The sequence below is a fragment of the Phlebotomus papatasi genome, chromosome 2, assembly GCF_024763615.1.
Source record: "Phlebotomus papatasi isolate M1 chromosome 2, Ppap_2.1, whole genome shotgun sequence".
In the NCBI taxonomy this organism is placed as follows: domain Eukaryota; kingdom Metazoa; phylum Arthropoda; class Insecta; order Diptera; family Psychodidae; genus Phlebotomus; species Phlebotomus papatasi.
The window spans coordinates 70,416,185-70,428,287 of NC_077223.1; the positions used below are offsets into that span (position 1 = coordinate 70,416,185).

Consider the following 12,103-nt stretch of genomic DNA (forward strand, 5'->3'; position numbering starts at 1 on the left):
AATAAACAGGCGATAGGCAACACTTAGGACTACAAAACCGTTTTTGCCATTTTTTGATACTTGGGTGCCTATATATCTCCGATTCTGCTGAACAGAACTGTTTTGTGACTTTGATAGAGAATTTAATTAGCTACATTTTCGTCCATGTGCAACTTTTCGCTAAGATTGTTTTTTAACCTCGAAATTGAGGCTCAAGCGAAAATCTAGCACTTAACCAACTAAACAAAATCTTTACTATTTCACACATTTTGACTTTTTCTTTTTAAATTTAGAAATCCCAGGGTATTTTTTATCTTGTTTTTGACAACTCTAGAAGTTTAATCATTTTTACCATTTTATATTTAGATATTAGATATTACACAAGTTAATAACTCAAATAATATCTTTAATATCTATAGATTTCAGTTTTACTTCAAGCTTAAAACAAATTTTATTACAAAAATGACATATTAATTGCATAATTTTAAATATTTCTTATTTAATACATATTTTATAATCAATAAACATCTATACTAGTTATTAATAGAAAACTGTGAATTAAAACCCTGCATTAAAATTTAATTTTTTTATTATTCTTTGGAAGTTGTGCCTACAATTATCGGCTTTAACCTCATGATTACGTAATTTCATCGAAATGAATCTAAAACTAGACCTAAATAAAACTAAAAGAAACACAAAAATACTAGTTTTTGAACTTGTCAGTGTTACTTTCTATATCACATAAGTTTAAGTTTTATACAAATTTCCAAGTAATAAAATAACATCTAAGTAATTAAAATAGCATATAAAAATCACCATGTTATCGATTTTTAACCCTCTAACGGTTAAGAGTCACTGCATGGTAGCACCACAAAAGACAGTGATAAGCTTAGATCAGCTTATAGAGGTGCGATTCCTTCATTTCAAATTTGGATTGTAGCAAACTCGAACGATATTTATACATAAATAATGCAAATTGCCAAATAATAATTCTTAAACGTATATAACTTATTATCGTTATTAAAGAGGAAAACTTAATGAGAAATCCATAAAAGTGTCTGAAAATCTTTAAAGTCGATTATCTCGGAAACTATGAGAAATTGAGGCCTCAAACTTTACATCCGTTTGAAGCCTCCTTCAGGCTTGATATGTGCAAAATTTCACTGGAAAATTAAGAAAAGTGGACGAGAAATGCATAAGTGTCTGAAAATCTTTAAAGTCGATTATCTCGGAAACTATGAGAGATAGAGGTCTCAAACTTTACATCCGTTTGCAGCCTCTTTCAGGATTGATATGTGCAAAATTTCACTTGAAAATTAAGAAAATTGGATGAGAAATGCATAAAAGTGTCTCAAAATCTTTAAAGTTGATTATCTCGAAAACTATGAGAGATAAAGGCCTCAAACTTTACATCCATTTAGAGCCTCTTTCAGGATTGATATGTGCAAAATTTCATTGGAAAATTAAGAAAATTGGACGAGAAATGCATAAAAGTGTCTGAAAATATTTAAAGTCGATTATCTCGGAAACTATGAGAGATAGGGGCCTCAAACTTTACATACATTTGGAGCCATTTGTAGTTCTAAGTGTTGCCCATCTCCTGGTGTTAATGATTTTTTTAATATTTTGTTTATTTTATTTTATTCAAATTTTTAAAACCTCACTTTAAGACCATTATTTTTGTGGTAATTTTTAGAGAAACTCTAATTTTACACCCTGGGAGGAGTGGTTTTACAAAGTTTTGTGTAATAATGGAAATTGAAGCACAACTAATGACCTTTCCAACGAACCTACGCCTTTTAAGTTCTGTTCAGCAGAACCTGAGATGTAACAAATAATCTAAGGCAAAGCAGAAAAAATATAAAAGTAGTAATTAAAAAAATTGAGACGTGATAGAGCAAAACTAAAACCAGATTCTTAATCAGGGGACTCAACTCTTATCAAACGTACCATGTGAGACCTCTGAGACAGAAAAACAATAGTGAATTTGTTGCATAGCGTAATTATTGTTATTTTATTCCGCTCAGCTACTTTTACAATGAAATAATTAAAAGTGCTTTATCTTAAACTTTAAAGGAAAATTTAATGTAGCACTTTTTGAGTATGACGTTCCCTATTATGCCTATTCGAATCTATGTTGTTAATATGAAGCCAATCTGAATTTAATGAGTCGATGGATTCCTTTGTTATCTGATATTTGATAAAATTGTTTATTTTTAATGGCATCAACATTTGATCAACAGTTGATCAAAATTTGATCAACAGTTGATCAATTTTGTTACAGTTAACAGCTATAATTCAGGCGAGATAGAATTTGAGTGAATAATTTATATACTGACAGTGCAAATACGACACAAAAACACGAAATATAGCATATTTACAGATATGGCCCAATATCAAGAGTTGATCAACAGTTGATCAAAATTTGATCAACAGTTGATCAATTTTGTTACAGTTAACAGCTATAATTCAGGCGAGATAGAATTTGAGTGAATAATTTATATACGGACAGTGCAAATACGACGCAAAAAGACTTGTTATCATGAAATATAGTATATTTACAGATATCTCGATTGGTCAATTTCGTCAGGAACATCATTTGGCGCCAAAGCTTGGTTCAGCACTCCAATCAATGGAACGATTAATGTAAAGTATTACAATATTACTCAGATGATGCGAAGATTGACAGTTGATCAAAAGTTGATCAAAAGTTGATCAATTTTTGATCGACTAACAGTTGATCAATTTTTGATCAACTTTTGATCAACTGTTGATCGATTAAAAGTTGATCAACCTTTGATCAACTTTTAATCAACTGTTGATTAAAACGTGATCCTATGTAAAGTTGGTCAAAAGTTGATAAAGGTCGATTGATCTGTTGATAATATCGGAAAAAATATCGAAAAACCAACAGTTGATAAAATCAATCAACTTTTGACCAACTTTACATAGGATTCGATATATTAACTTGGTGATTAATTTTATATGAAAAATCAACTTTTTTATCAACTCAATTATCAACTATTTTTCTCTGTGTGGCGCATATTTTAGTATATACATGTCTAAATTTATTATAATTACTTTTAGTTTCACTCTACATTTTTCTCAGTGTAATTCAAAGGGAAACCAACGAACATTTTTTCTTGGTTAAACTTGCAAAATGAATATTTTAAGATTTTTTTTAAATTATGAAAGATTCAGTCGTGAAATTTTCTCAATATATTGGTCATTTTACTCACCTCAATATGCTCATTCTCTACCATCTTCAGCAGGGCAACAAAGGATGATTTGTCTGCTGCTAGCCATATTCCTATGCCAAGTACTACTGTACCAAGAATCTGCAAATATGAAATTACACATAAATGTCTCAGGAATTTCTCATAGAGGCAATTGAAACATATTTTATGCAGATTTTTCACACTTTACTTCAACCACACCAGACACAAAACATACAGGAAATTTCAATTTCTCTATTTCTCATTCGCATAATATTTCTTTGTTGCACATTCCACTGAAGCATTCATTTGGCCATCTAATCACAGTGATTCACATTTATTTGGGGAATTATTTAGGGATTTCCTGGTAGTATTTTCTTGTAAAACATAAGTAGATTTCTTTATTTACTAATTGAAAATCCCTATATTTTGGTAGAAAATTCCTTCATATGTCTTCCTCTTGATGAGTATCTTTTGGGCTTAAATAAAACATTTATATCACGTACTTATAAATCATTCAATAAAATCCTTTGTTGATGGGAAAATCTGTAAGAAATTAAAAGAGAATCCCAACAACTTGCGATGATTCACCTACAAATGAATCACACTTCTTTCTCAAGAACGGTTTTTAAATAATTTTAATAATTATGAAAAATACTCAATTAAGCGTTCCATTTTCTCTTTGAAACTGAAAGTAATTTCACTTCGTCATTTTTCAATTTTTGAAAGTATAACTTATGCATGATTTATTTTACACAGTTATGGAAATTCAAGTAAAATCAATAATAATGCTTGATTTGGTATCATTCGAATGGATTCTTAATATAAAAGTTAATTTGGGGGGGGGGTCCTTGCAAAAGTGTTTTGTAGAATATTTGGAACATCCGAATTAAAGTTAAATTAATTAATAAATGCAAACATGCTAAAAGATATGCGAGGGAATCATTTAAATAATGCCCGTAATGCCCTAAACACACTTACGACTCAAGCCGAGAGATGGATTAACTCTTTCGCGTCATTAGGGTCATATATGACCCGGGGAAAAAACATTTTTTTTTGTCTATTTACATTAATTGAAATCTATCGGTTTGTGCACGACATCATAATAGAAGGATGTAAGATTCTTGGCTAATTTTCTCAAGACTCCAAATATTTAGGAAAAGAAAATATTTGAGATCAAAAATCACTAATTTCGAACTTTGTGAAATGACTTTTCTTTTTCAAAATTTTTTATATTAATTTATTTTTTTCAACAAAAAGTTCTTTAGAAACACAAAATAGAATATCCAAAGATTGTATATTGCATATTTTGATATAATAAACTACTCTCAATTTTCCAGAAAAGCGTGTAGAATTTTCCGGGTCATATATGACCCTATTGTCCGCAAGGGTAACAGTGTTTTCGTCCCAAACCTGCAGCGAAATGTAGTTGGGACATTGTTTTCCTTCGTGAAATGCAGGTGGGACATCTTGCTTCTGGACATTTCATCTTATATCTGATGAATTATAACATATTTAGCAATATTTTAGAGTATTCTGCAAGCGTCTCATATTGTGCAATTATATTGTGTGTGAATAAATATGTGGATAAGTTTATTTTTGCCAAATACCACTCAAAATATTGTGACAGTGACTGTTCAAGGGATTACCAGGAAGATTCCTTGAACACCAGGAGTACAGTGTTCATCAAGACAATCCAGTTTGCCATGGTTTTGGCCAAATTAGTAACTTCAAGCAAAAAAAAAACTCTTAAAAAGCCCGTGATATAGATTTTGAAAATGGTATGTACACTTCCCTTGAGGACAACAGGGTCATATATGACCCGAGGTTTTTCCGAGTTTTCACGCAATGGAAATTTTTTTTCCTCTCTGAACTATTATATTTGATCATAAAGCATTAGGAAAAACTCAATTTTACATGAATTCATCTGCTGAATAAAAGTGGGACGCGAAAGAGTTAACGTATTTTTAATCAAGATAAGGATTTCACTAAATTCCAGTCAGTTTCCTACTAACTAAGCCGTCTCTCGACTTAAGTCGTAAATGTGTCTAGGACTAGGGCATAATAATAATAAAGATCCTAAGTCTTATGAGTCGGATCGGTCGGATTATTTTCACAACTTTACAATTCGTGTAACTAAAGCACCCTTAGGCCGGCTTCAGACTTAAGATTTAGCCCAGTTCCCAATGGTCTCGAAATTCAAAATAACACCCAATTTGATTGGTTTTTCAAAGTTTAATGGATCACTTGCCCATATTGACTAATATTAAGTGATAATTTTCCAAAAAATCTTCATTAAGAAGAAATTAGATGTTAAGCCATATGGCTAAGCCTTAGGTCTAAAGCCCATATTAGGCTCCAAACAGAGTGAGGCTGATCCTCGAGAATATTAGACCTGTAAAATCGAACATTAAAGATTTAGCCCAAACTGTCATACACTGAGGACTTAGGATCATCAATTACCTGATCCTTTACTGCAAAAGGACTGTGCGCAAAACAGCGAAAAGTTAACAACTTTTAATCCGGGACCCACCCCAAAAGTATGTAGGAAAAGCTCTAGAGCAGAGGCGTGCAAGAACCGTTGAAACCGAATAAACGTCAAATGAAACATGTACGTCAATATTCAAAACGCTACCAGAACAAACTTATTTTGACGTTTATTCGGTTTTTAACGGTTCTTGCACACCTCTGCTCTAGAGCATAATATATATTGCTTTGAAATGAGTTGAATTATCTTATAAAACTCATTTCTTTTAATAACGCTTTATCTTACCTTGTTGGTGTCAAAGAAAAATTTGTAAAGGAGAACTTAAGAAAGATTTTCCCAAAATAAACCTTTATTTTCTTCTAATTTTCCTATAAGTCCTTGAATATCTTCCAAATTTATAAAAAGGATTGCATCTAGGGAAATTACTCCTATTCAGAAATATACTTCTTGAAAAAAGAGTTGAAGTCTATGAAGATCGCCAGGTCGTAAAGATACAGTTACTCAAAAACTTTGAATAATAAGTTCAGACGTTCAGAGTAAAATTATTTTAATAAAGCCATTATACTCCAAATCTTTTGTTAATATTCTTTTGATAATAGTAGCTTTTTTAACTGTATGATCTTCAGCAACTCTAGTTTTTTTTTAAGAAGTATATTTCTGCAAAGGACATATGTCATAACATGTAATCTTTTTCATGAAATTATGGAACAGTTGAGGAAAATCTGGATAATTACAAAGAAATTGGAAAGATAGGGATATGGTTTTTTCTAGGAAAATGTTACTTGAGCTCTCCTTTAGAAATCGTTCTGTGGCACCAACAACTTACAACTTTACTCCTGAATAAATAAATAAATTTGAACTCTGGCTAATACTAGCCCTATTTATAAATTATTGATCACAACCGGATATACAGATAACTAAAGTTTAATTTTATATTGAAGTAGATTTGATTTAAGTACATTTTTAAGAAAGCGTTGTTCTCAAAATATTAACAACTGCTGTAGCAAGATGTTTATTTTTGCATCTCCTGATGATTACCATTATTAAAGGCAGGACAGGTAACAGTGAACCTATTTTTCCAGGTTTTCATATTATAAAATGTATACCTTTGATGATCAAATTCGGAAAATTAGTACCGGAGCTTTTGTAATTTTAAGATTAACTTCTTGACACTCTTTATCTCGTGCCGGTATTTAAATCGAATACTCTAAAATATTCTTTGCAGTGCCGACCGAAAACACGAAATACAAAATTCCAAAAAGCCAAAATCCTAAAGAACCAAAAACCCGGAAACTCAAAAACACAAAAAGCCAAAATCCTAACAGGGGCAAAATTATACATACGATTTAAGAACTTCGAAATTTTGGCTTTCGGGATTTCGACTTTTGAGGATTTTGACCCAGTTGGAATTTTGGTTATCCGGGATTTCGACAAATTTGGGATTTTGGCGTTCGAGATTTTGACCTTCGGGATTTTCGCGTTCCGGATTTTGCCTTTCGGAATTTGGCGTTCAAAATTTTGACCTTCGGGATTTTCGCGTTCGGGATTTTGACCAGGATTTCTTTAGTCATTTTTTTTTTAAGTTTAGAAGTTTAAAGAGGCTCATGGCGATTGTATGAGGTAAAAATTTGAACTCTTGAATTATTTCATCCAAGAAGATTTCGCATTTCTATATCTTGGACTTGTCATATTTTACCCCAGATCCCCCTACTTTTATTTAAGCACAATCTACTCTGTAGTTAGTGATATTGAACAAAAAAAAAAGACAAATTCTGTAAGTTTTTTTTTAAAATATCAGAAGGATGTGAAGACTAAAATCGCTGTATAACATTCTCCGAAAACCGTTAAACGATAATCTATTGCCTGTCCGGTCTCGGATCTGGGGTTATAGTATTTTTGTTTGAGTTACATAAAGATTTTTGTGCAGACAAATGTCTCTGGGTAAAGATTTTTTGCCTGTGAACACGAATTTAAAGAAAAAAAAATTAAACCGAATTAGATAATCTGAAATTTGACGACATTTAAATGAGACTATTATGATTCTAACCTAATACTAAGAAGAAACCAGTGCAATGATAGTCTAATATTCCTTATCATACATGAGAGGTTTTGTAGTTTTTTGCTTTTGTCAAGATATAATGAAAGGGGAAAAGTGTTTTATAATGAATCTAATAAAGAGTTGTAATGAATCATCTCAAATATTTATTTTATTTCATGAACTAAATTGACTATATTTTAGCACACGTGCTCTTATTTTTCTCTAAAACTTCGTTATGGATAACGCACAATTACATTTTAAATGTTGGAATTGTTTATGCTAAAGTTCACAGTGATTAGTTTATAAAATTATTTTCTTTTGCCCATAATTCATTAAAACGCGCTATTAAATGAGCTCGCAATAAAAAGTAAATTGCAATTTCTCATTGAAATGAAAAGTAATTCCAATGAGAGTGACTGGTAGGTGGTAAAATTGTGAATCCAAAGTCACCAAAATCAAGGTTATTAATTTCGTCAGAGACATTTTCTATATTATACTCGTGTTACTACACATGTTACCCAGTTATGAAATGGTCCTAATCTTCAATCTCCACACACGATACAGACCATTGAATGTGTGCAGGTTTTGCCACAAGTCGCATTTTGAACCAAAGTGTATATTAAAAAATAAAATGAGAGATATATACTTAATACTTACGAAAAAGATGAAGTTGAAAAGGCACAGTACGTATTTGGCGATCCATGTTCCACAATCGAGCGACATTGTTGGTTGTTTTCTGCGAGCGCACAATTGACACCGAGAAAACCAAATTAATCTGCAATTAAAAAGGAATTTTTGCTTATGAGGTGCCTTAATTAGCATGCAACGATGCATACAGAATTCATTACCTATTCTCCCAACTCAAGGGGAGGTTCAACAGATACGTGATACTATTTTTTTTCTTACTAAATCAGAATGGATGGGAATTTTCCCCCTGATGTAAAATCATATCACAATTCCTAATCCCATAGTTAGAAAATGTGATATCCCCCCACTTTTGTGTTAAAATGAGTCTGAGGTGAAGAGACTGTTGGAGGCAGCTGCTCTCCATACACTTGTTGCATTGCATAATTTTCCAACCCATTCCAACCATTCTTGGTAAACATATTGACGTGTTGATGTGATAGTTCCCTATACGTTCATTTAAATCTTGAAACATGTAACATATTCACCTCTGTCACTTCATACGAAAGATTTATTAAAATGGGAAATATATACTTATGTACACAACATATTTTGATGTTTAGAATCTCAAAATAAATATTTAGAATATCTAGGAGTTGTCTCTCAAGATGATTTATATAGAACTGTGTTTTGAGGTGAAGGTTTTGTGTGTATTTTTCTTAATTGCAGAAGAATGAAAAAAAAAACTGATAGGGCGATGGATAAGGATTTGTATTAAATTCAGAGATTAGAAATAATTTGTAGACACAATAGTAAAAATGAAATGCTGAAATCTACAAATAGAAGTCTATTTCAGAGTTTAAAACTTGAAATAAGCTAAAATTATTACAACTCTATAATAGACTCTAAACTGGACATCTCAGAGTTTTACTTTTAATTCTTTCGAATTTTTGTTAATATTTAGCACAATAAACATTTAATGTTTTAAAATATTTTGAGTATGCTAAAATTCATCAGACCATCATCAACGATACCAAAGAAATATTTTTATAACTTATCTTTAAAAAGCCTATGGACAATGTGCCAAATTCGCCAAATTTCGGACAGCTTGCAATATCGTACACCTCTTTTACTTCTCATATTTTGATAAATTATTAGATTTTTCATTTGTAAAGGATGTTCAATGCACAAGAAACAAAACAATGCCATTTCTGTGAACTAGATTTTGTAGAAAAATCCTTGAAATAGTTCCGGAAACACAAGGGATCTCGAGAAACCGGTGTTTGGTGTCCGGTATAACATACAAAGCAATATACATTTTATTCAGTTAGAAGAAGATTTTGCAACTACGTTATACTGTAGCTGAGTAAAAGATGAATTCTTTCTAAATTATTAATTGAATCTCATTCATGGCCATATATTCGAATAACTAATCCCGTACCTCACATTTTTTGATGAACTTGTAAGACTAAAGGCGTCTACACATTGGGAGCAATTTTCGTCAAAAATTGCACTTTTGACAGAAATTTGACGTTTTTCCCTACAACGCTGCAGGGAATTTCCTTCAAAAAAGCAATTTTTGACAAAAAATGCTCCCAATGTGTAGAGGCCATAAGCCTTTTTCCCGGGTTTGAAATGCAGAAATAAAAATAGGGGCCTATAAATCGTAATTCCGATGTGTAGTATTTAATGCATTTTTTGACAGTTTAAATATGCCAAACGTAAGATACCTTCCACAAATGGTTAAATCAAGTAGATGAAAGTCCCATCTAAACAGTGATGTACAAATTTTTGTGTCCGGTATAATGTTTCTGGTGAAGATGAAGCGTACATAAGTGTTAAAATTTTGTACGCAGCTAAGCAAACCGGGGCAGCTTTGTAAAAATTGCCACTAAATTTTGATTCTCCTGTAGAGGAAAATCCAAGAATTTTGTGATTTGGAGTTATGAACCTAATAAGAGATTTTTTTTGACACGCTGGTTTAATTGATGCGGTTTGTGTCGCATTCAGTAAAAAGTCCTGAATTTTGGACATCATTTTCCTTACGAAGTTGCACAAGCTTCCTCTATAGAGTAATTTAAGATTAAAAAAATATGATAAACTACTATTTAAAATTCCAAATACCGGTTTTGAAAAAATAAATAACAAAAATTTCAGTTTGTATTTCAAACTTAGTACTTTAAGAATTATAAGGAACATGTCCGAAATTTGGTACAGTTCCCAAATGTCTCTTTTAAGATCACTGATTTGTTTATTCAATTCGACCACAAACGATAATAGATTTAATGACTTTTATATTGTTAATGTTGAAACAATTTCTGATTTTGTTATAAAATTTTGTGGTTTAACATTTAAAGCAAATGAAATTACGTGGTGAAGAAAGTTATGTGACAGCCTCGTAGGAAAGGTTCAGTTCAGACAGTTGTTATTTCAAAAATAAGTCGCCATAATAATTCTTCTTGGGTATTGGCTAATTTAAGATATTATTATTTATCCCATTTCTCATTAATTCATTATCTTAGGCTTTTACATTTTCAAAATCCATATGTGCCTGAATTTGCCCCTAAGGATCAGAACAAGTTCTTTAAAATGAACTTTGAGAAGTTTCAGCATAAAACCAAGAGTATCATAGGGGAAATTTCCCAGTTTTTAAAATATATTGCGGAGTCACATTTATTCAGAAACACAGGAAAAATTTAGTCATTACAAAGCTTGCGATCGTACGAAACATTGGCACTTTCCCCTACTGCCACTTCTTGTAAGATTTTAGTTCTAGAATTTTAAAATGTAGTAGAAGGGTAACTAAAGCCTAATCAAAACACTTTCCGATAAATATATTCATGACATTTAAAGCCGGGAAAGAGTTAGAAAGTTCGTTAATGTGTGGAGTTATTACATTAGGAAATGTTTATCAATAATTCAGTTATTCGACGTATGGCATTTAATTTCTTTGCTTTCTTTTATGATATTTTTAACACTGGAACAAATTATTAAAGTTATTAATATAAGGGATGGGGTAATTTCTGTGAAGTACTAAAAATTGGTCTAAACTTTCTGTGATTTGTGATATGCGATATTAGCATAATTTGATCTTCCTTTATCGCTTTGATTCTTTTATAAAGAAAAGCATAATTCGTTTTTTTCTTAATTTGGCAGAGAATCTTCAAGATTCTTAAAAAAAAAAGTCGAGTTATGAAACTTCCTTTACTACTATAGACTAAGAGAATTTTTTTAGTGGCAGATTATCTGAGTACTAAAATCTCTTTTCACGTTTTAGAAAACGCAAGATATACTTTTAATATTTTTTGAGACGATAATATTATAATTTCTCACGGATATAGAATATTTTTGGAATGATACATTTAAAATTCATAATAATCAAAAATTCAGATGACATGTATACTAAAAAAGTAATCTGTAAATATTTTAGTGGATCATGTTCATAAGAAAACTTTTTGTGTACTTCCTCGTGATTCTAAACTTCTTGGGCACTAGGGGAAGGCTTTCTGGTTTCGCAAAAACTTTGGCTTTGACTGCTTCATATTTTTTCATAGTTCTTTAATGAATCTGACCTATTTTTTTCAGGAAAAGTAATGACTTAAGATTAACTTTTGAAATATGTCAGATTCATTAGGAAAATATGAAGTGTTCCAAGCCAGAGTATAGGCCAGGAAGCCCTATACCAATTTTTCGTAACACTTCTTCAGTATCTAAAAAAATACATGTGTCAAAAATTGTTTTAGTGTGTGCTAAATATCA

The 12,103-nt window shown here is 31.2% G+C and overlaps 1 protein-coding gene across 1 annotated transcript in view; it reads right to left on the reverse strand.

Annotated features, from left to right (window-relative positions):
• LOC129804199 (CD82 antigen) overlaps nucleotides 1-12,103 on the reverse strand; it is a 39,724-nt gene that overhangs the window by 24,034 nt on the left and 3,587 nt on the right. Inside the window, exons 2-3 of the mRNA XM_055851303.1 lie at nucleotides 8,378-8,495; nucleotides 3,219-3,317 (exon numbers count right to left, since the gene is read on the reverse strand). Of these exons, the coding sequence (XP_055707278.1) occupies nucleotides 3,219-3,317; nucleotides 8,378-8,443 (165 nt within the window). The 5' untranslated portion in view covers nucleotides 8,444-8,495. The remainder of the gene's footprint in view (nucleotides 1-3,218; nucleotides 3,318-8,377; nucleotides 8,496-12,103) is intronic.